The following is a 24,722-nucleotide window of genomic DNA, read 5'->3' as shown; positions in this document are numbered from 1 at the left end:
CTTGGGTGACAGCGAATTCAAGAAAATCCAAATAAATCCGTTCCAAAAAGATCAATTTTCACTGATCTGCTCTTTTCCTGGACTTGCTAAAAAAAATGTATGTCTAATCCATGATCAAAATAAGTTCAATTTACTCGGAATGCGTTCCTTTAAAACAGCCTATCTGTTGAAGGTGACTCCTCTCAAGCAGCCCATAAGCCATATAATGAATTTCCTAACAATTCTCAGGAGTGAGTCGATATATTTTAGAACACCCTACCTCCTCATCGTTGTACGCTTGGGTATTATTTTTGCTACCAAACACTCACACTCAGCCCGCATCGAGTATCTCTGAATGGCTGGGCATAACTACGAAAAGCACACTCGGCTGCCACAAAGCTAACCTATTTTTTCTCCTTCACCTTGGAAGCTAAGAAGGAACGTGGTGTGGCTGGAGGTAGGACAAAGTTCCTCATTTTTCCCCCAGTTAAAGCTCATTGTTGGCGGTGAGAAGACGGGGTCAATATTCCCGTCCCGACCGTACCGGCCAGCGCCGATTTCGTTACACACGCCGCCCGATCGTCCCCGGCGCCCAGACGGCTGCCAGGCGGCGCAGTCCCCGGCTCCGGCGCGCGCGGCTCGGGCCTGGGGTGGGGTGGCGAGGCGGGGTGCTCGGCCGCCGGCAGTGCCCGCGCCCGGCCCGGCCCGGCCCTCGGCCAGACCCCTCGCCAGGCCCCCGGGCCGCGCACTCGAACCCGGTGCACACCCCAGCCTCGGAGAGAGGCAGCCGCGACTTAAAAATGGCTTTGGGCGCCTCGCCCCCGCCTCCCCGGGCACGAGACGCAGAAAAAGTACGCGGAAAGAAAGAAACTAGGGCTCGCGGCGCGCGCCGAGGCCGCCTCGGCGGAAGCAGGCCCGGCCGGCGCGGGGGTTACCTGGGATCTGCCCATGGTGGGGCCGGGGGTGCCGGGGCTCATCGCCGGGTGGCTCCTTTGTTGCGCGGCCGCCCAGGCCGGGCTGGCAGCGGCGTACTGGGCGCCCATGTCCTTGCCCAAGCCCATGCCCGCGGCCGCCTGCTGGCCGCCCGCCGCCGCCCCCGCCGCCGCCTGGGACTGTGGCTGCGACGGCGGCGGCGGCGCGCTGGGGCTGCTGTAGTCGGGGTAGCTGCCGCTGTAGCTCCTCATCATGGGGCTGGGCGAGGTGAGCAGCTGGTTGAGGGTCGGGGTGGCCCCCGACGGGTGCTGGTTCTGTCCGGCGAAGCGCTGGAAGCCCCCTGCCGCCGCGCCGGCGGCCGCCTTGCTGAGGCTCGCGGCCCCGCCGCCCCCGGGGCCCATCATCATGCCGCCGCCCTGCTGCCGGGGGGAGTTCAGCACCCCGTACCCCGAGGACGAGCCCCCATAGCCGCCGCCGCCGCCTCCTGCTGCTGCTGCCGCCGCCGCGGCCGCCGCCGCCACAGCTCCCGCTCCTGCTCCTCCTCCTCCTCCTCCTCCTCCGCTGCCTCCTCCTCCTCCTCCGCCTCCGCCTCCGCCGCCGCCCGCGCCGGGCCGGCTGTAGCCCGGATAATGGTTGTACTGGCTGTTGGGGTACCCTTCGTGGGAGTTCTGCAGGGGGTCCATGCTGCTGGGGGCTCCGGCGGCGGCTGAGGCGGAGTGCATCATCCCCATCCCGGGGCTTTGTTGTCCGCCATGTTGATCAAAGCAAGGCCCGGCGCGGCCGCCGGGGCCGCCGCTTGCAGGGGCAGCGCTGCCATAGTAATTATTAAACTCGGAGACGGCCGCCGGGCCGCCGCCGCTACCGCCGCCCCCAGGCACGGCGACTGGCGGCGGCTGCTGCGCGCCCAGGGCGCCCAGACCCGGGTGCTCGTACCGGCCGCCCGCCGGCTCCCCCATCTTGGGCGGCGCGTCGTCCTCCTCGCCCGGCTTGCTCAGCAGAGGCTGGCCTGGGGGGTCGGCCTGGCTGCCCGCGGCACTGTCCTTGGCGCCTCCATGTTGCGGCTGCTCCATGTCGGGACCGGGCTGAGCCGCGCCGCCGCCCGCGCCGCCGAGGCTGTTGTTGTTGGAAATAGGATGTTGCTGCTGCTGCTGCTGTTGCTGCTGCTGCTGCTGGAACTGGTTTAGCTGCTGCTGTAGTGCGTGGTGGTGGTGGTGGAGGTGGTGGGCATGGTGGTGGTGGTGGTGGGCATGGTGGTGGTGGTGCTGCTGGTGGGGTGGCGCGGAGGGGGCCTCGCCAACGGTTTTCAGTGTGTGGTTGGGGAGCAGCCCCGTCTCCATGGCCGAGCCCGGGCCCGACGCGGAGGAAGAGGAGGACGCCGCGGAGGAGGCGGAGGACAGCGCGGCGGCGCTTCCACCCTCCTTGAGAGCCGCCTCGGATCCGCCGCTCTTGGCGCTGTTAGAACTGGCGGCGGCGGCCGCACTCGCGTGATGGGCCATGTTCAGTTCGTGACGGGGGTGCAGGGGGTGGTGGTGCACACTGTTCAGGCCGTCGCCGCCGCCGCCCCCCAGCATGGGTCCCGGGGCCGCCGCTGCCGCGCCGCGCGTCCCCGCCTCCAGGTCCCGGGCCCCGGGCGCCGGCCGAGACCCGGGGGGCGCCCGCCGCTCGCCGCTGCCCGCCCGCGACGCCACCGCTGCTGCCCGCGCGGCCATGATCGCCGCGGCGTGGCGAGGCCGGGCGGGGGGCGGGGGGAGACAATAAAACCCACTTTTTAGTCCGCGGCCCCTCCTGTGCGCATCCACACGCCCCGATGGGGATCGAGCGAGCCCCCTCCCCCTCCGAAGGCCCCGCCGGAGCGGAACCGGGAGTCACGCCTTACGGTCTGGGCCTGCTCCCGCTGTGTGATTTCACGGTGAAAGTTTTGAGTTCAGGTTTAAATGAAAACTTTTTTCCTCTCTAACCCGGATATGGGTAAATACACGACTGGCTGAGCCGATCGGGCCCAGCACGGCATGAGAGGGAGCCGAGCAAGCCCGAGCAACTATTATCCACTTCTCTCTGATTGCTCGTGTGCACTCGCAAAACGCGGACTGGACTCGGCGGGCCGCCGCCGCTCTCCCGGCCCTGCGCCCGCCACCCGCCCGGGCGCATCCTCGCCCACCCTCAGTGGCTGGGGCCGGGGACTTGGGCTGGCTCGGCCGGCGCCGGGAGAGCGGCGGCCTGCGGCTGATGGAGGCTGCACTTTCCCCTCGTGCCTCCGTCTCCTTGCCAACCGGGCGTTCGCGTGTTTGTTTTCACGTCTAAAAGGAACGGTACAAAGGTGGAAAACGAGTCTGACGAGCAGACAAAAGAGGGAGAAGGGCTGGGAAACAAAGTTGTCTGTTGGCCTCAAAGGTGACGAGGAGCCGACAGAGAAAGAAAATATTGGGCAATCCGTGCAAAAGCACTGCCTCTCCCAGGAGTTATGTAATTTTTCAAAATGTTAGTCTCTCTGCCTTGATTTTGGGCCATCAAGCGTCTAATTCCCACAACTTCTTCAAACTGGGAAATTAGGAGAGTTTAAGCGAAGGTTAGCCACAATCGAAGTGCACACAGCAGGTACTCAATAAATGTCTGTAATTGACTACATCTGCCCCAAAGATAATGTTAATATAGCTATTTTTAAGGCACCTTGTGTATGTTTGTAAGCTTGTCGGTGAAAGCTCAAAGTATTCCCAAAGGAGTGTCTTTCTTGCAATAATACACTTGTCTGTCCTCTCCCTGAAAGGAAAGTCTTCAAGTATGAAGAGTGGTGTGTTATGCTCCAAACATCTTGCAAATGGAAATTTAACTATCAGTGCCATAAATAGTGACAGCTAAGGTTTATGTCACACCTTCCTAAATCTACATGACACCCTTCACCATATTTCAGAGGTTAATGTCCACAATTAACCCTCTTGATATGAGTTCATTTCTAAGTAATTTGAAGCCAAACTAAAAAATGTTGTTTAATAAACATAAGACCAATAATAATTTTTAACAAATCCTAGAGTAAAAATGTTTCATGCTTTGTTCTTTAAGCAAAACTGTTTTGCCACTTTATGATGTTTTAAGTGTTTATTGTTAATTTATCACTGAGTAACACCCTGAGTATCTTCAATAGCAGGACTTCTTAACCTAAGCAATGGCAGCTCAATTGTACTAGTGTGGACTGAGTTTTCATGGAGAAAAAGCTTTGAAACCAGAGCTTTTATTTTTTATGTATATAATATGAATGGTACAATTTTGGTAGAATGTCGTTTTCTAAAATGATTTCATTCTTCAGCTTTTCATAAAGACTTTTAGTTTATTTCAAGTGCAGTGGTCATTTTGGTTTGCTCGACCCAACTGTAAATGTTATTTGATTAAATAGAAAAGTATAGATGGGGAAAACCGGTGACTAATTGGGGGCGGGGCATCATTGTGTACCCAGGGGTCATTATGGGGCGGAGAAACAACGAGTTGCAATTCTACTGGAACCACCGGAACCCAGGGTTATATCCTCCTGAGAGAGAGAAAGTAACAGACCTGTAAGGTGAATCCAGGCCGCATTGTCAGTTTTTGCCAAGAGAATACTACATCTTTGTTAGCATGACTTTTTGACATTTTTCTTTTGGATTTTTTCCCTTTGCATATGCAAATACAGGGCATACTAAGTACATGCATTGTATCACATAAGTTGAATTTTTAAGTTCTTCATATGTAAATATAAATATATGTTGTGTGTATTGACATATATTCTAAAGTCAGTTACATATTTATGATTTTAGACATTTAGAGTCAAACTAAAATATACATAGTCATGAAAGTACCTTTTTTCAAACTGATAAAATATATCAAAGTCAATTCATACAAGAGTAGCCATATTTCTGCCATATTTTTACACTAATTCTAAAAGGGAAAATGAGTCACCAACTTCAGCTCTGGCCCATTTCTTTAAAAGATTATTTCATACAGAAAAATCATGAAACTAAAAAATAGAAAGGTATGTCAGTCCATCTCTTCTACTTCCATTTGCTTCAGCAAGTCATCGAGAAGACTGGAACCGAGAGGCTGTGGAACGGAGGCCCCAGCACAATGACATCAGTCTGCTCTGAAAGGCGACACATGCCAGTTTCTCCTCCCCGGTGGCAGATGCCACACCCTAACGCAGACAGAAGGCACTGCAGTCTGCGAGGGAAGCACAGCACAAAGCCGGCGGGACTCGGTTTTGTCTTTTAAAACACAGAGAAAGCTAAAATACCTTTTTAAAGGCTTCTTGCTGAAGATACATAGTCAGCTCCTATTTATTCAACTTCCACTTTGCAAACACTCCTTCTTGGGAAACAAAATTAAGGCCTCTTACAGTTCCATTTAAAAACCCAGGACTTGGAAAACAAAACGGCCATCGTCAGGGGTCTGTCAGAAGGGGATGAAATAGGTTCACACCCCACAAAACTACAGTCTGAAGTGTAGATCATTTCTACGGCCACTTGCCACCCTTATCCTGTATGGCAATTCTACATTGTTTCCTTTTTTGATGAAAGGGTAGTGGAAATCACCGCATTTGTTTTTCCTAATGAGTTCCCCATTTTTACACCTCTTGCCTAAATTTCCAACCACGATGACAGCTTTAATAAGTTGACCTCGCCACAAAGAAGCCACACACAGGTGGCCCCCTGCCCTCGGGTTTGGCCAGCTGTTACCTGGTCCAGTATTTTGTTAAACATTTCTTTTTGGCTACGAAAAGGTCCTGTTGGGTTTTTTTTAGCGTAACATTCAAGTAACAGCTCCTTTTGAATAAGTTTTAGGACACTGAATGAAAAAGCTTGTCCGGCTTGTCCACTTACACTGGGCCAGGTGGCCGTCCAAGGCCGCCATAGTTTCTGTTCTTTTTGCCTCATCGGACGGAGGCCACCATGATGTTTGCTTTCAGATTAATCCCCTTTTGCTGTTCCGGTTATTTTTGCAGTAACAAACTATTAAGTTAACTGCCCATCATATTTCTCAATATTCTTTAAATAATTTGGAAGCAATTTAGAATAAAGCCCTGTCAAGGTTTCTCAAATAAGAACTATTAAAGAATAAGGCTTTGGATGCTTGCTTTCTTTTTATGAGAAACATGCTGAATGGAGCTAATGGGATTTCCCTACTGATCCTGGTCAGGGACTTTAAAAAGCACTAAACAATTGTCCTTTTCACTTCTCCGATTTAGATGTTAGCAGTGAATAACTAAGTAAATGCAAGATTCGGGATATACCATTTGATCTGAAACAACTATGTAAATGTACAGTGGTCCGTAAGTCTAGGGTGCAAAACGATTAGGATTTTTAAAAACCTAAGCAAATAGTTTGAATAAATATTGGGGACTCAGATGATCAATAGCTCTATTGTACTTAGGAAGAACCTTAGAGGGGAGATGATAAACCTTGATGGGGGGAAAACTACAGATTGATTCAACGAATTTATCTAAAATCTACTTTGTGAGATGCCCTGAGAATGAAAAAGGTGAATATTACCTTGGTCTTGTCCCCAGTAGGGGTGGGAAACAACTCCCTGAAGCTGTCAGGGCCGCCCTGAAGCCTCAGGGAGGACTTGACCTGTCAACCAGCAGGCTCAGACTGCACCCAACAGCCTCCCCTTTGCACCTTGTCGGCTGCCCTCCCAGGCACCCAGTCCTGACCCACAGCCTTGGGTGGCCCTGTGCTGACACTGGGAACCCACCACAGTAGGGGTAGACATTCAAAACCTTAACTCAAACGCAACATAAGATCACTACAGTTTCTCTCCCAAGTTGCTAGAAACACAGTAATACCAGTGAAATAAATGAAGAAAACACTTCACATTTTAGAATATTGTACAGACTGCCCACATTTTGAATGCTACATAATAAATATTTTTTATTACAGCCTAGTTTAGAAATTGCCTATAACTTTTAGACAATGTGTTCAATGGCATCTCTCATTTTATTCACAGTATTGTCATTATTCATTTGCCATCATCAAAATCACATATCGAGTACCTATTAGTGCATTCTTTCCTGTAGTTGTGTTATGTAATCATGGCTACAGCTTCTATCACTGATACCCTGCTGCTTGGATAAAGACACAATAGATAATTCCACTCTAGTTCCTCAAAAATATAAACATGGGAAGGGACCGTATTTGAGGTCCCACATAACACGAACACAAAGGAAATCCTTTAGAGGGCTGGTCACCTCAATTTTCTGGATCTCGGTGGCTTATTGTAGGACCTTGTAGTGGGGGGGGGGTTCATATGTGATTGATTGCTTCAAAGTACATATAAACTTCTAAAAGATCAAGCACAATAAGTTCCAAACAATAACTCGTGCATGACTATATTACATTCATGCTTTTTATTTCTCCCAGCTTATATTCAATTGCCTTGCCTCTGATTCATTCAGAGATTCCACTGGCATATTTACCAGTAAGTGATTGGATTGACAGGTGTCTGATTGTTCTGGGAAGGGCCAAAGCACTTGTTATATAGTTTTCTTTTTTTTAACACAAAATGACTATTTCATTGAGTTTGCTTATCAGTGCATTCCTCTGAAAATGCCCAAGTAGTTACACGTAATTTTCTCTCCCTAACTTTAAGGGAAGTTCCACACTGTGACATGTTTCCGTAGGAATTGAAATGTGGCGGGCTACCCCTGGCATCTCTGACCTTCAGAGGTCTCCTCTGAAGCCACACTTCTGTGGTGCTGGTGACCCGCGTTCTCAAGGCCCCTGTGTGTAAAAGATCCCCCTCCCAAAGTGTGACCCACAGGGAACAGCTGAGGGGGTGGCCCTCCCATTCATTCACTCTGGCTCTGCAGCCACGACAGTGAAGAATAAAAGTTAACTTACTGCGTTGGGTGTGCCTGCTGGACACTACTCAGATAACCACACTAGTTAATGTAAAATGCAATTGTGAGGAGTATACCACCTTCTGAAGAAAAGATCAGAACTCCACGAGGGAAATAATCGGAGAAGCCTGACGCAGACTAGGGTCTGCGGACGGGCTTTCCCGGAGGAAATGTGGGTTGGGCTGAGAACTGAAAAACGAGGGGAAACCAACTAGGGAAAGAAGGGAAAGGGCATCCCGGACAGCAGGAGGCCGTGGGGCTGGGGAGCAGGACTGGGCAGGCGGCCTGGGAGGAGGCGGAGGCGGGGCCTCCGTAGGCCCAGCTCCCTCGGAGCCTGTGTGCTGAGAGCGGTGGGAAGGATCTGCAGAGTTTCGGCAGGGGGCTGCCGCCATCATGGGCTCTGGGTGGTCGCAGAACCCCACTGGCTGTTGGGGAGAGAGGAAGAGCCGGGACAGACAGCAGTCAGAATAGGGATCAGGTCCCAGGCGTCTGGGCTCAGGCCTCAGGCCAAGAAGACCTGGTAACCTTCATTTATTGAGGATCCCAGTATATTGTATTATAGCAAGAAATAATAAGAGGGTCATAAAATTATTGTAATGTTTACATTTTTTACATAATGTATTTCATCCCAATAATACAATGCAAGAGTGCTTTTCACAGAATAATTAAGATTTATTTCAATGAATTCATAGTGCCCCACAGGCTGTGTGGTCTTGTACTAGATCACAAGATTAAAAACAAATAATACAATGAACATCTTTTCATCTAGTCATTGTATCTGCAGGACTAAATGTATACGCTTGCTTGGCAACCACACCAAAGTCTAAATTTGAGGCTCTTTTGTAAAGGGCCTCCTTGTTATCATGATGGCTCATAGTCCGAGTAAGAGCGGAGAGATGGTGGAGGTGGATCGAGGCAGGAGGTGCCACGGGAATGAGATGTGTGAACTGACTCCAAAGAATCCGCCACCACTCAGTGCTCCTGCCCGAGGAAATGAGATGGGTCCAGAGCCCTGCCTACCACTCACCTGGGTCCTGGCCCAGGACTGAGCCTGATGGAAGGCGGATGCCTTCTTCTGATTGGCACAAAGCACTATGCCTGCAGTCAGTGGCCCTCCACGGGAGAGGCTGTGAGGAGGTAACATGGAAGGACTTGGTCATGGGTTGGACATGGGGGTGAGGACATGGAAGGGTCAAGGTCTTCCCTCTCACTTTCTTTTTCTTCCCAGCTCTTCCTGGCCCAAACCAGGGTAGGAAACAGCTGGAAACGCCAGCATTTCTCCCTACCATCTCATGCACCCTCTGCACCTACCCTGCACAGTTTTTTCCACCCTGCCTCTCCACCCACACCCCTGCTCTGAGAAACCAAGTCTGCTCATAATAGAATCCTAAGCCTCAACACAACTTGCTTAGTAGATGTTTTAAGAAGGTGAGAGCAACTCCTCAAATCCGTGGAGTGCAAATATTTTGTGACCCAAGCGTCTCTTACCTAGGAATTTGGGAGATTGAGACGATTCACGGAAAACTCTGAAACAAATGAAGCCACCCAGTCAAAACCACCAACTCATGACTCACAACTAGCCCCCCCTTCCCAGGGCCCGCTGTTTGCACAGCTCCAGGAGCGTCACACTCGGACGCCTCAGTCCAGTGTGCCTGCTTGCCCCCTGAAAAGGCAGGATGTCTGCCCCGCTCCTTCCCATTTGCCACAATGCAGAGCTATCATTTGCATGGGGAAAAAAGCAGAAGCCTGGGCAGTGAAACGCCCAGGCCTGGGCAGTGTCCTTGTTTGGCATCATAACTTGGCTTGCAGCCACCTTTCCACAGGTGCAAACTTTAGGGCACACCACCTCCCACCTCGACGGTCTGCAGGAGGAGGAAGAGGCACGCCCTGGAAGTCAATGCTCTCAGTGTGTGGAGCGCCTCGCTCGCCCTGCCTTCTCACTCAGTTCCCCACTCAGGCACAGGACACAGTCTGAAAAAGGAGGAACCTCAGGCATAAGGCATATTTAATCAATAAACCAAGCCACAATGGAGGCTGCTTTGAGTTTTATAACTATTATTACTTAACATTTACTGTGTTTATCCTGTGCCCGGCACTTTGCACACATATGGTAGAGAAACAAGGTGCCTAACCCAACATCTGTTCTCCTCACCTTTAGAAATAGAAGCCCTAATTTTTAATGGGCACGTGACCACCTGTAAAAAAGTGTCTCTGTTTCCTGTATCCTTTGGGGGTAGGTGTGTCCCTGTTTTGAGGGGAGCTGCAGTGCTGGCTTGGCTGCTTCTCTGGACTTGGTTTACGAGAGAGAAAAAAGAACTTCTATCTGTTTAAGCTACTGCTTTTTTATTTTTTGCTATGTTTTGTTTGGGGATTTCCCCCCCTCTTCTTCGGTAGCAAACAAAATCTAAACCCAGCTGATGTAGTGCATTATAGTTTCTCATACACTTCTCGCAACAACTCTCTGAGAGTTCCATAAACCTCTCAAGCCTGCATTTCCTCCTGTGTATTTCTTACAGCGTTGGGCTTCCGAGGATTAAATGAGATAATTCCTGCAAAGCTTTGAGCACACTGCCTGGCACAAAGGAAGTGTCTGACACCATTTTTTATTTTATCAAAGGGCTTACCCATCACTAGGAGGATTATCAATTCCTTCAGGACAAAGTCCCTCTCTCCTATTTCTCTTACATCTTCCACAGCACTCAGAACAATCCTGAACGCACACAGTGAGCTTTTAGCACTTAATTATCAAGAGAACTTTGTGGCTAAACACAATCATGCAAATAAAATTATTTATGTGCATCTTCAAATTAATTGTTTCTTTCAATGCAAAAAAACTCAGGTAGCTTGAGCAACAATAACTTTGTATGCCCTCCCTGTTTAAAATAAAGACAAGATTTTTAACTTCCTTTTTTTTTATTGGCTTCCAAGGTGTAGGAAATTTTTCTTACAAGGTGAGTTCTACCTATTATGGTAATGTAAGTGCCGAGCTATGTTCAGAGGGCTACTCTCAGAAGCTGCCTGCTTTTCCCAGCCTCCTCTCCGGGTAGGACTTCCTTACACTTATTGGCTGAAGGAGCATCCTGTGGGCCTGAGATTGGCAATCAGGGAGAGTGGCAGGGTTGCTTTGAACGTGTTGAATGCTAGGGCACATCACAGTACGTCCCAGTCTGTGGGACTAGCTTAGAGTAGCACTTGTTTATAAACATGATGGTTAGCGCCGATTCTATGAAATTGGTTTCCCACTGACCCCGACAGAAACTATGCAAATATTCACCCTTTTCTGAAGCATAGTAAAAACTCCTGTGGTTTTTGAAACCAGACCAAGAACACATGTAGAAAAGCCCGTGGATTATTTTAAGTGAACTTCTTTTTTTCAATCTCATTAACTTTTCACCATATGCTGTTTATTTTTTTTTTATATCCTACACAAGCTGAAAAATGAAAATAGACCCGGCCAGCGTGTTCCATTTGGGGCACAGCATCGCAGGGATGACGCACACACTCCGGGCAGTTTGGAGGAAAACAAAGATGACTAAGGAGGCTTTTAAAGATGACTTAGGAGAAAAGGTTTTTAAAGCTCAATACCTTCCTTAACTAAGCAGCCCAGGAGGCCAGCCGCTGACCCGCTTCCCACCACATGGAAAGGGCGTTCCCCGCTGGGGCTTCCTGGTCCACAGGAGTTGGAGTCACGTCCAGTTCCACACATATGGGCTGTGTGGGTCTGGGCAATTTTCTTAACTTTGCTGTGTAGCAGGGTGTATGTGCAACACTAAATATCTACCCTGCATGAGTCGGGGGTCGGGGTAAGAAGTACGTGAGAGTGTAAGTAAAGCATTTTACATATGGCCTGGGATTAAATAGGCAAGGCGTGTGCGTGTGAGAGAGAGTTTCTAAGTAGAATGGGTGTCAGTCCTGTGATTTCAGGAAAACCAGGTGTACTCCATCCAATCCCAGACATTTCTCCTGCTACCTAATTAAAATTTCTCCATCAAGATTTATGGGTTTATTCCCCTCTCTAAAGGCTCTGTGCCCTGTCAAAATACAAATGTGCTTCTAACAAGTAATACCTTAAACTTTTATCAGTCATTTACACCTTGTTGTGAATACACAGGGTGGGGCAAAAGTAGATTTACAGTTGTGAGCACAAAAAAATGCAGAGTTTATTCTTGTATTCTTGCTTATCAATTATTGTATTATTTTCCATGGGAACCACTGTAAACCTGATTTTGCCCCACCTGGTACTGAGGCGGAAGCAGAGGAGATGAAGAGGATGTGAGACCCCGAGGGAAGACCAGATGAAGCAGGGGACATGACAATGAACGGGGAAGCCGCCCCGCGGGGGACAAGTTCCAGTTCCTGCACAACATCCCCTCACAACCAGCCCTGCATATTAATGGGCAAAACTATGAAAAGAAAAACATACTGAAATGTTGAACAGCTTTTTCTTTCCATCCTAGCAGGTCAGGCTTGGCATCCTCAACCCATTTTGTAAAGGCTGAGGTCCCAGGATTTGTCACTGCTGTGTACAGGGGACCCTTGGGAGACTGAACTAGGCACCAGCCTGGGGTTGGGGAGAGGTAGGGGAAGGCAGTCTGGGGGAGCTTTTCTAGACTGCGTCATCCCATGACCTTGCCGCCAGATAGGCCAGTGGATGACATGGAGCGTCTTTACTTTGGACGTCACAATGAATCCTTTCCATGGCAAAAGAACACGGGCACTGAGGCTTGGGTGAAGGGAGAAGGGAAGGGAACCGCGGGCCTCTGGAACCCCGCCTGCACCCCTCCCCCCACCCCCACTATTGGGGCCATCTGAGTCCCTTTGGCTGCAACGAGGACAAGGAGGAATGAGTATATGGAGTCAAGAATTTGTCTCACTGGGGTTGGGTGCCATGGAGAAGAGGACAGAGAAGGAAAGAAGAAATTGGAGGGGAGTGGGACGAAGGAGAGGGAAAGATGGGAGGACAAGAAAACCAGAGGCTTCCAGAGATAGACACACTGTTACTAGAAAGAAACACCACTTGTCTGGGGGAAAAAAAACAGTGTTGCAAGTTATTATCCGTTGACACATTTATCATTAACTAGGCTAGAGTAATTCATGGAAGTCATAAAAATTTTAGGTTCAAGGTTAAAACTTTAGAATAACTTTTTCTTGCTAACCCTCCATGGATAAATTCCCCGGACAGTTGATCCGCCGGCCTTCATTTTATTTTGTAATCCCTGTCTTATTCTGATTTCTAACCTCACCTGGCCACTGAAAATGTTTCGTCTGGGATTTCTCGTGAACTCTTTCTTCTGGGAAACCGTCGCGTCCTTTCTTGGCTTTCCTCTGCTTCGATCCTTAGGAAAACATACACTGAAGTCTGAAGCAAGCTGTTCTGTGACTTTCATTCTACTCCTGCTCATCAAAGCTGGGGCAGGAGGTCTACTTAGGCCCTCTAAGTTCTCCTCAAGGCCAAGTAGGAAGGAGAAGGCTGGGGCGTGTGGCTGGGCTAGGCGCTCCAGGGACATAGGACAGAATCTTTGACCTGGAAGCAGCACATACCGGCAAAGACAACTTCCTCATCTACAAAGGGAGGCAAATGGACCAGTTTGTGGCTACTCTGATGGCTCTTTAAGTTTCAAAATTATTTTTCTCTTCCTCCGACACTCCTGAGACCATTCTAGCCTGAAGCTTCTTTGATACTTTCTCATCTTTCTTCACCAGTTTGTTCACCTTCTCTCCATCAACCCCCTAATGCTGAGATGCCCCGGTTCCTTTCCTTTTGTGTGGCCAGCCAGCCTGCCACGGTGACCCTGGAGACAGCCCTGCCTTGGTCAAGATGGCGTCCTCTCTGCCCCGATATAACTTTTGCCTGTTTGCTCTGTGCCTTTGTGCTTCACTCCCTTAACGGTCCAGCCACCCCCTCCAGGGCCTGGCTCACTGCTTGCCTTCTCTGTGACTTCATCCCTAATGAATCCCATTTCTTTTTTCTTTTACCACTCAGACGGTGTTCTCTCCCTCTTATCCCCTCGGGAGGGAGAGGGAAGAACGATCCTCATTGGCAAATGGCAGTGCCCAAAGCAGCACCAAGAACCGACTTCAAGCTCAGCTTGAACACTCCAGCTTCTCCTTGTGGTTTCAGGTGCTCTCCCTGTTAGAGCAACTTCTCTAGTAACGAACTATAGAAATGATCCCTGCAAGTGTAGTCTTGAACCCCACTTCCAATTCCTTGCCCCACCCCAGTTTCTCCTGGCTCTCTGCTTTTACATAGACTTCTTTCTATGCCCTCTCCCAGAGTGCTTGGTCAAAAGCTGCTTTCCAGATTTAACCCGGCTGTCACTGTCTTCGTAAAGCTTTCCTGACCACCGCTCCCACATCCGTAGTGCAATGCTCAACCCTGAGCTAGAAACCAGCTGTGGACAGCACTGGTTTAGCCTGTATCAAATTGTAAATATTTGTGAATGTTTGTGTCCCCACCCCTAGTCTGAACGCTCCAGGAGGTCACCCCACGTTCTTGTATATCCAGGGCCTAACACAGAACCTGGTCCTCTGCTGCTGTTTGTTGAATGAATGAATGAATGAATGACCTCTGTAACCAGTCAGAGTGCAGCAATGTCCCCTTCCCCAGAGAATGGTACCAGTTTACTGACATGTTTGAGCTCTTCAGACACTTCCTGAGCAGCCTTAAAGTCCTGAAACCACAGGTCAGGATGAGGGTGGAGAGTTCGGAAGATCCCTGGAGAGAACCCTATTCTTGCAAGGTGAGTTCCCACCACTCAGCTCACCTGGAGACACTTTGGTGGCTAGTGCGGGAATGAGAAAGGGAGACCGCCTCCCTCCTGCACGTGGAGTGTGTCCACATTCTGCTCCTGGACCCACAGCATGACCTCCTCAGGCCCCTACTTAGCAAACAGGGAATTTGCCTTGGGACATTATTTGCCTTGGAAATAATGGAAAGCGAAGTTCTCCTGACCATGTAACAAGAGTCAAAGACCTAGGAGCAGCTATCACGATGCTTCTGTGACTTCAGCTGTCAGTGTGTGACAGGGTGTCTGGACCAACACGAGCAAAATAAGATTTTTGTGAAGAGGAGCCTATGTATAACTGCTAACTAACATGAACAAAGACTTTGTGGCCACAATAGATATACGCATTTTTAACGGTGTTATAACTAAAATTGTGAGGGCCCCCTCTGGCCACCTCAAATGAGAATAAATCTACCAAGACATGATCTGCTTGGGGAGGAAAGGTGGCTGATTTCAAAGGAGAAGGGCCTTGAGCCTGTTCCTCAATGGGCTTTTATTGAGTTTAATTTACATAGGAATACAGGGCATAAACAAGAGATAACATTCAAAGAACCATGAGGGCTTCTTCTGAGTGACACTAAAGGGCCATAAAACTTTGGGAAACAAACTCATCTTATGCTTGGACCCTTATCATTTGAATTGAAGGCATTTTTAGCAAAGCAGATTTCATGGGGTTTTACCCATTCTTTTTTAGGCCTGATAGCCCCTTTTTAGCACAGGGCTGCACCACCCTCTGACATGTTTCAGGCTTAAATCAGGTGGGGGAAGTAAGGCCACCAAGAGATTAGGATACTTATTACAGATAGAATGACAACTCAGGCCCTCAAACAGCAGAGCAGTGAGGGTCCATCTCCTCTTTTCTATAGACCCCTAAGTCCTTCCCTGATGGGCCCCCTCGTGACTAAGCCTGTCTTAGGTTGTCCCTTCCTTGAGGAATCTTACCTGTCATTGGCTAACCAGCCATCCACCCAGGGCCAACCACAGTGAAGTAAAGGGGGCAGAGGCTGTGCCCCTGCTGGAAAGATAAGCTTTGTCTCCTTAGTGGTTTATGGTCCCAAAGTCTTTTTACTTGGCCTGAGCCATGGGAGTTACAGCTTCTGAAACAAGGCAGACCTCTTCCCAACATAAAATATACCACTGCAAAATCTTTCTTACTATACTTTAAAGAGCTTGATTGTTAAATTTATTAGATATTTGATATTTTTGTACTACAAAAATATAAATTATTAGCATGACTGATCTAAAACTAGGCTAATCATAGCTGAGTTGAAATGTATTTTCCAGATATTTTGGTTTAGCTTCTTTTTTTTTTTTTTTAATTCAAGTATAGGATGCTAACCTGTTATGTGACATGCAATCTTGGCATTATATCATTCTGTCAGAATCTTATTTAACTTCTTTGTTAGAAAAGTTTTAAATTAGAAGTTAAAAATTTAAAAGTTCCAAAATAGTGTTCATTTGACTTCTGGCAGCCAAAGGAACAGTAAAAGCAAGACTTCCTGTGTATACCCTTCCATAACCCTTCCAGAAGTTTTGACTTCTGGATTATAAATATATGTTCAAAAATAAAGAAAACCAAAGCTGAAAAATCTCACAAACCTTCCCCAGTAGTTGTGGACTCCTTGGGCTCAAGGACCAGTCATCAGCTAATTGGGGTGGAGTGGGAAGGGGTGCAGAGGATCTCCGAAGCTATGTACGGCCAGCTGCCCCAGGCTGGACGCCCATTTGCCTTTGCAGCTGCATCTCCAGATCCGTGCTGTGTTCTGTAGCTGAGAACAGACTTCATTGGCCCACCAGTTTTGCTAACCACTTCCTGTGTTGTTTCCTGGGGTCGGGTCCCAGGCGGCACTGAATCTCTGTTACTCTGCCCTTCTGAGCTGGGTGCTCTGCTCTGCTCCTACTACTACGATGGCTTTATCCTTCCACCCTCCCTTGGCACTGGAGTCTGGTCCCTCAACTTTCGGCTCATTGCTGTGGCCTTGGTACCTGCTGACAAGGCTATTTGATGCTGCCTGCCTACCTGGGTGGCAAGTAATAGAGGAACTGTGAAAACAGTGACAGCCAACAGTGAACGAGTGCTTCCTGTGTCAGGAAGCACAGGACACGGTGCAGAGGGCTCTGCACGCCCCATCACATTCGATCTCCATGGAGATCCTACGAGGTAGGTACGTGGAGAGGAGAGTCCTGAAAAAATGTAAAGTAAAACAGCTAGCTTAAACTCATGGAAGAAGTAAACAGAGATTCTGGGACTGGACACAGGCGTGTCTGACTCTAAACTGGGGGTTGGGGGGGGTCTCCAGTGAATCCACATTTCAGGGAAGTCCTACAGCCAACGCTCTCCTGATCCTAGCTGAGGCACGAATGGCTGCAACTCTCCCCACTTCCCAGGCTGAATTTGGTTCTGTAGTTTCGGCCCAACTCAATCGATTGGTCAAATTCCAGGGTCAGACACTGCCAGGCCGCTCCAGTCTACTCTAGTTACCCTTCCATGCACACCCATGCCCACCCAAACCACACCTATGCACCATTTCCTTGTTTCTGCTAGTGCAGGACTACCGTAATCTGAATGAGAATGAAGACATGGGCTTACAAAGAAATATATTTATATTTGGGAAGGCTTTGTTAGTTTTTTTTCTTTCCTCCCTCATTCTCTCCCCCCCCTTCCTTTTTTTATTTCTTCTTCCTTTCCTCCCACCCCCTTCTATAAGGAAAACTTGAAATTCTCCTAAGGTCTTAGGAAAACTGCAACATCTAGAAAAGAGATATTTCTAGTCCACCGAAAGTCCATTGTGAGAAACTACCTCCCCCGTTTTGTTGCATGGGCATCTTTTGTTTTATGCGGATTTCGGTTTAATCAAGTCTCCCAGAAAGGCTTTCTGAAGGATGCCATGCTCCTGAGGGAAAGGCGCGGATGATGTGCAGTGTGATGTTTTGATAGGATATTTGCAAGAAGTATTTTCTATTTTCCCTGTACTTTAGAATTAGATTTTTTAAGCCCTGAAAATTAAAAAAAAAATTCAGTACATACGTATTGGCAAATCATTTAAAGAAAAACATTATTTGAACCTCAACAATCTAGAATTAATCATCATTTGAATTGGAACCGGGCTAAAAGTAAAAGTAGCCACTGAGAGAATCATTAAAAATCATTCGACACAGACACTGCGCGCCCCCAAGAGTCTCCCTTAAACACATGTGCACTCACACACCCCCCCAAGATGCAGCCTGCACCCCAGAGAGACCTGGAAATGAACAAATAGCATCAGTAAATTGAGGCCATCGACATTTAAAAAGTTATCATGGCAACAACTCGACAGTACTTGAATTTAACAGTAGTTAATAAATACAGGGAGTGAGGAGTATAGAGAGATGCCAATGGGAAGTGTGTTTCTATCTCAAAGCATAAAACAACTAATGTAGTCTGTTTACTACACAACATAGGACCTTTCCTAATTAACACCATTTTTTCCCATTTATCGCATGTACTGGAAGAAATCTTTAAAAGGCATTAAAAATGTTCACCTTTTAGATAAACTCAGATTCATTTTCCTCATTTAGTCTGAATTGGTGATGTTTCACTGTAATGCATTCTAAAGTTAAATATAAAATCATTGAGAACGTTGTGACTTCTTCCCCTGCTTGACATGGACAAGTGAGAATAAAATAATTGCTGGACCCCATGGTAGTATGGCACCCTAATCCAGTTTTCATTAAACTTCCTTTTCAAATTGAAATTATTTTATAATATTTTCAGGTAATAAAAGTATTACATATTAATTGTATAAAGCCCCAACAATAAAAGTGAGGCTTTAATAGAAAATTAAAACAATCTGTAATCCCAGTCAATGGAGAATATTTACTTAAATGTTGACCTACATTTGGGTGTAAATCAAGACTTTTTCTATAACTTCTGGTTCCGGCAACATGGGGGACCCTCCCACACTCCTGCAATAAACACATAGATATTTTGGATAAAATAAGTCACTGATACACAAATATATTGTGATTTTAAAAGTAGATGATTCAACCAAGAGGGAGAAAAGGGAAGTCCTTTGATAGCCACAGCTGTAAGTTGGGCTGATAGAACCACCTAGAGAGTGGGGGTCTGGTTGTACAAGGTGGGTCTGGAAAAAGTCCAGCCATTGTTAACAAGGAAAGTCTGTACAACATCAGTGCAACCAGGCAGCCAAGGAGAGTGGACTGGAATGCACATGTGTGAACAATGACGACTTCATTGCACTAGTCAGTGGGGGTTGTAGGTGCTGTTGAGTGAGCGTGTGTACTGTGTGGCTGTCAAATTCAAAATGACTGAGCAAGTAGAGCAATGAATCTGTATCAAATTTTGCATTAAGCTTGAACGTTCCTCCATGGGAACTATTAGGATGATTCAAAAAGGTCACAGCTATGGGTAACTGGTGATAGGCAACTTCATCATGACAATATGCCCACGCATCACGTCTTATACCGGGTTTTTTGGCAAAACATCAAGTCACCCAGGTGACTCAGGCCCCCTACAACCCAGATTTGGTGCCCCATGACTTCTGGCTTTTCCCAAAACTAAAATCACCTTTGAAAGGTAAGAGATTTCAAATTGTTGATGAGATTCAGGAAAATATGATAGAGCAGCTGATGGCAATTGGCAGAACTGTGTGAGGTCCCCAGGTGCCTAGTTTAAGGGGGACTGAGGTATCATCGTCCTATGTATAGTGTTTCTTGTATCTTGTATCTTCTTCAGTAAATGTCTCTATTTTTCATATTACATGGCTGGATACCTTCTGGACAGACCTCATAAACCTCACATAAAGACAAGTGATGGCCTTGGGTTCACGCAAGATTGATATATGGAAGTAAAAGTTTGAATTAAGGGAATAATACTGCAAAGTTGCTTAGTCCATAAAAATGTCACTAAAAAAGGATTCCAGCAAGGACAAAGAGCGAGGAATCTTGCAATATTTAAGGTTTGAGAATGAAGGAAAAAGAAACATCTCTTCTGATAAATTTAGCCCAAGCCTGAGTGTAGGATCTAATTTTATACAAGCCTTATAGCATAAGAATTCTCAGCTGATACACTAACAAAAAATTGGGGCAAGAAAAACCAAACATAGTCAAACCCATGGACACTCTGGGACCCTAGCAAAACCAAATGCCAATGCACACTACAGGGCAGACCTGTGATCTGGGGCACACAGGGCTCCCACAGGGGAGACCACCTGTGTTTAAGGTGAACGCACAATGAAAACTACAAACCATATAACGAAATGAGGGTGGATCGAATGGCTCAATATTCAACCACATTGGTACCTAAACAACTATACAGATAATTGAACACTCTGAAAGAGTCTACAAATGTTACTATGTTAAAAATGATGAAAGAGGTAAAAGAATCAAAATAATATGCGAACAAAAGGAAACTATGAACAGAGAATAAACAGATTTGAAATAGGACCCAATTGGACTTCTGGAAATAAGAGATTAATTCATTTAAATTAAAAACTCAATGAATAGCTAAATCTTCATACAAAGTGGTCAACTGAAACACAGGTCTGAATAAATCACGCATAATACAACAGAGATAACAATGAAATAAGGAACAGAGGTTATATGACATGGAAGACAGAATGGAAAGTTCCAATATAGTTTTCCTAAGAGCTAATGGGGGAAGAAAAATACTGTTATAAGTCACATATTGAATGCCTGTTATATATAAAACCCACAGTTATCCACAGAGAAATTATTAGAATTAATAAGAGAATTTAGCAAGATAGATGCAAATCAGTATACATTTTATCCTAGAAATTTGCACGTTTTCTCCTAAATTTTCAACCTTATTAGCATAAAGTTAATAAAAAGCATTTCTTTATCTTTTTAATCTGTTGCACCTGAACTTTTGACATCTTTATTGATTTAATATTTATTTTGTGCCTTTTCTCTTTTTCTTGACTAGTCTCACCAGAGTTTATCACTTTTGTTACTTTTTAAAAAGCAGTATTTTGCCTTCCTTGAGCCTATTACTTAATATGATTTCAGTTTAATTGATCTGGCGTTTATGTAATGATTATTGAATTGCTTTCTGCCTTTATACTGCTTTTTATTCTACATCCTTCATGGGTTTTCTGTTATTATTTCTTTAACTTTCAAATTTGGGAACATATTTACTCAATTTCCAGCTTCTAAGTATAAAGACTACAAATTTCTCCCAGAATACCATTTTCATGAATTCCACAATATATCTTTTGTATAACTAGGGAGGCAGGAGATCAGAACACATACATACAAAAACATCGATAAGGTGCATACAACAACTAGAACTTACACCTTTTCAGTGCATCGCATACAAAAATCAACTCTAGGTGAATTAGTGAGCCACGCGCAAAACACAAAACTATAAAAATTTTAGAAGTCACTATAAAAGAATACTTTTATTTATTTCTTAAATAAGAAATAAAAATTGACAACCACAGAGGAAAAATGAACACATTTGGCTACATTAAAATTAACAATATCTATTCATCAAAAGACACTAAAAAACCAGCCACAGGTGGGAGGAGGTATTTGCTAAAAATATAATTGTCATGGTATTTGTATCCCGAATATGTAAAAAAAATGTACAAATCAATAAGAGAAAGGCAAAGCAATATAAAAGGGAGGGGGTAAAATGAATTGCAAGAGCATTTTGCGGAAAAGAAAACATACATGGTCAATAATCATGTAAAATGTCATTCAATCTCATTGTCAGTAGCAAAAATACACATTTTCTGTGACCTACCATCCATACCCACAGAACTGGCAAATGTTAAAGTCTGAGACTGCCATGCACTGGCAGGCGTAGGGAGCAGGGCCATCTCCCGTACAGCACTGCGGGGAGGGTAAATGAGTACAATTACTTTGAAAACCAATTTTTCTTAATGAAGATGCCCATACTCTACCACCTAGCAATCCCACTCCTGGGTATAAACCCTAGAGAAACTATCCTATCCCAAGAAACATTTATGAAAATGCTTAAAGCAGCACTAAAACTACTAGAAACGAGAAACTAACCAATGTTCACTGACAGTAGAACGAATGGAATGTGGGCGACGGGGCACTAGTTACTACTGAGTGAGAGTAAATTGTAGCTATACGCAGCGATACAGTGTGATTTCAGGAACATAATTTTCAGTGCACAAAACAAACTGAAGAACGTATACAGCATCATTCCACTCATACAACACTTTAAAACATGAATTGCCATATATTTTCTTCGTGAAAGTACAAAGAAATTATAAACAGTAAGTTTAGGATAATAGTGGATAATAGGGAAATAGATGGGTTTGTCGTGGGGGCTGGTGCGGTGCACGAGGGAAGCTAGAAGTAATGGTGTTGCTCTTCCGGTTCTTTTCCCCACACTCAGTGGTGAGTATTAAGGGTTCTACTGTTATTCTTTTTGGCTTTTCCCCCATTATTCTTTCCACCTCATGTACAGTTTTAAGGTACAGCTTTGCACCTACTCAGGACTCATTAAAAACAAGTAAGTGCTAGAATGCTAAAGAATAAATAACTTCCCCAGGACTGACAGAGAACATCAGCCCCCAGACCTTGGCCATCGAAGGTTAAGTAGAAACTAGTTCAAACCTAGGCAGGAGGAGGGGAAACTTCGGAGCACAGAAGACAAAGAGAAAAGACTGGGAGAAAGGGCTGGTGGTCCTCAAGGGACAAGCCCGTTTCTCTGCAACAATGGCAAACTGCAGACGTGCAACATCTCTCAGTGCCCAAAGGGGGGAAAAATCCCAAATCGAGTTTTTTACCCCGCTAAGTTTCATGCCAGAGTGGAGGGCTGAACTCTGACCCCGACAGAATTCACCACTAACAGACCTTCACTGGAAGAACTACTAAAAGACGTAGTTGGTGAAGAAGGAAAATGGACCCCAGCAAAGATGTGGGAGGCAAGGAGCAGAGGGAAGCAGGAAATTTGCAAACATATTTGTAAAACAAAACAAAACAAAGCAAAACAAAAAACCAGAGTGGGCCCCTGTTTTGTGGGACATACAGCTTTATAATCTGGGAAACCCTTTCTAAGAAAAGTATAATAAAAAATTAAGTACAAAAATTTACACTTCCTTTGAATAAGAATAGAAATCACAACAAATAAAATTTAAAATTATGGCTAAATGCTATACAATCTCACAAAATTCAGGAATATAATACATTCTTTTAATTATTTTCATCATAATTTCACCTTCTCTATAATACATTTTCCCTACATTTCTTGCCTGCATACTCTTTGCTCACCTCTCAATGTGAAAATGACTTTTAAATATCCTATATAAAGAAGTAGAAAGATAAATTAGTCTTCTAACATAGTTGGTCAAAAATTGTTCTGCTTAAAAAAACAAAGCCAGCCATCATTTAGAGAAGTTTAGCTTAGCTTCACGTATGCTGTTGGCATTGGAGGGATCTTCAGATAACGCCAGCCCTTTGATCTCGCTGTGGCGGCGGGCTGATCAAGGTCGGCTGGGTTTCACCACACCCGGCGTCCCGCCCACTCCCTGCCTGGCCAGGGCAGTTCTCAGCAGTGCAGTGTGCCAAGCGAGTCACATGGCCCTCAGGCCGAGACTGGAACAGCGTCTCAGCCTCATTCTTCTCTTCGGGGAAGATACTGATGCTCCACGGGGCTGGTGGAGTGCAGGTTGTCAATGGGGACTGGAGCCCAATGTCACCCCCTCCCTTGCAGCTTGGAGCCACTACCAGACAAAGAGGCATGACCTCCAGGCTGGCAGGGCTCCCTTCCTCTAACTCTGCTGGGGCTGCTGCTTCCTCCTGGTTTCAGAGCCCTGGGAGGGTCCATCCAGTGAAGGTCCTGAAGCTAAAATTTTAGGTACATGGTAGATTCACCGTAAGTAGGGAATATAGGAAACAGCATTAACAAAACAGTGATAGTAGTAATAATTGTCAGAGGACACTTACTTCCCACACCTATGTCCACAGAAAGAAGGAAAGTTCTACTTCAGTCTCCACAAGTGGCACCATAAAAACACTCTTCACTTCTCTCTGCACCCTTAATCGTCCTCCGAAAGGCATGGGGAAGGGCTCTCCATGCCTGGCTCGGCCCTTGCTGCTCTCTCTCCTGCAGAGCTGCCTGCCTCAGACGAGGGAGAGGAGCGTTCTGGTCTGCCTGTGTCCAGGTCGCCAGCCACCAGCCTCATGAGAGAGACCTGCGGTTGCCTCACTGAGCCGGCGGGGGCTAAGTCCATCTCATTCAGGAACGAAGTATTCGTAAGATCACTTTCTCCAATCATATCTATCTGAAATAAAGCTTAATATTATATTAAGAGAGTATTATATTATAATACTCTCTTAGTCCCCATTCTCTCCCTCTTCTTTCTCTGTACTGGTTCTGAATTCCAGAGAGGAACAGAAGGGCTATGTATGGGATACCCTACAACCCTAAATAATAAAGGCTAATTTGGGGAGATGTTTAAAAACAGAGGAAAGTAATAAATAGATAACATGGGAGAAGAGACAAGAGATATTGATTATCTCCATCGTAGCCTGGTATATTCAGATTTAAGGGTAACCATTCAAAGAAAGAGAATATATATATATTCCTAAATACTAGGGGGCGGGGAAGAACAAAATCAGACTCAAGGGAAGCAAGAACAAAAACCCTGAATAGCAAGAAAAAAATGTGGCAAATACAAAAACTAAAATAACATGGTAGAAATAAATCTGATAAAAATTATCTGAATAGAAACACAAATTCTATCTGTACTACCTTTCCAAGAATGAATGACAATGACCCCCCATATTTGAAATAAAATTATGAAAAAAATATTACAGGTTAAAACTAAACAAATAAAGGTAGAAAGGTAATATTAATTAGAAGAAACAGAATTTAGGCTAATAGTATTAGGTATAAGAAGGACAATTATTTAATGATAAATAATGACAATTACCAAGAAAATATAATAATCCTGAACTTGCAAGCATCCAAAAACATAGTCTTGAAATTGTATAAAGACAAATAATGATATAAGAGGTCTGTCTGGGAAAAGTCCAGCCATTTGTTAATATAACAAGAATGGTTTGCATGATATCAACATAACCTGGTGACCAAAGAGAGTGGACCAGAATGCACATGCGTGAACAATGACAACACTGTACTAGTCAGTGGGAGTGGTAGATGT

General features: G+C 45.9%; 1 protein-coding gene and 1 non-coding gene across 7 annotated transcripts in view; both read right to left on the bottom strand.

The window, feature by feature from the left end:
• The window catches only part of ARID1B (AT-rich interaction domain 1B), a 394,749-nt gene extending 392,192 nt beyond the window's left edge, over window positions 1-2,557 (bottom strand). For 5 of the 6 annotated variants that reach the window (XM_037053930.1, XM_037054196.1, XM_037054108.1 and 2 more), the window contains exon 1: window positions 915-2,557. In XM_037053930.1, coding sequence (XP_036909825.1) covers window positions 915-2,483 — 1,569 coding nt within the window. In that variant the 5' untranslated portion in view covers window positions 2,484-2,557. The remainder of the gene's footprint in view (window positions 1-914) is intronic. The other variant, XM_037054356.1, reaches the window with a different exon arrangement.
• Window positions 2,558-13,748: 11,191 nt separating this feature from the next.
• Window positions 13,749-13,963, bottom strand: LOC119001754 (small nucleolar RNA U3). Its single transcript, XR_005069635.1, has one exon. It is a non-coding gene; the product is annotated as a small nucleolar RNA U3 (small nucleolar RNA).
• Between the last annotated feature and the right edge of the window lie 10,759 nt (window positions 13,964-24,722).

The sequence above is a fragment of the Sturnira hondurensis genome, unplaced genomic scaffold (genome assembly GCF_014824575.4).
Source record: "Sturnira hondurensis isolate 20B ecotype Veracruz unplaced genomic scaffold, ASM1482457v3 Scaffold0000167, whole genome shotgun sequence".
Lineage (NCBI taxonomy): Eukaryota > Metazoa > Chordata > Mammalia > Chiroptera > Phyllostomidae > Sturnira > Sturnira hondurensis.
Note: the sequence above shows the minus strand (reverse complement) of the source record. Positions and strands in the feature narration are given on the sequence as shown.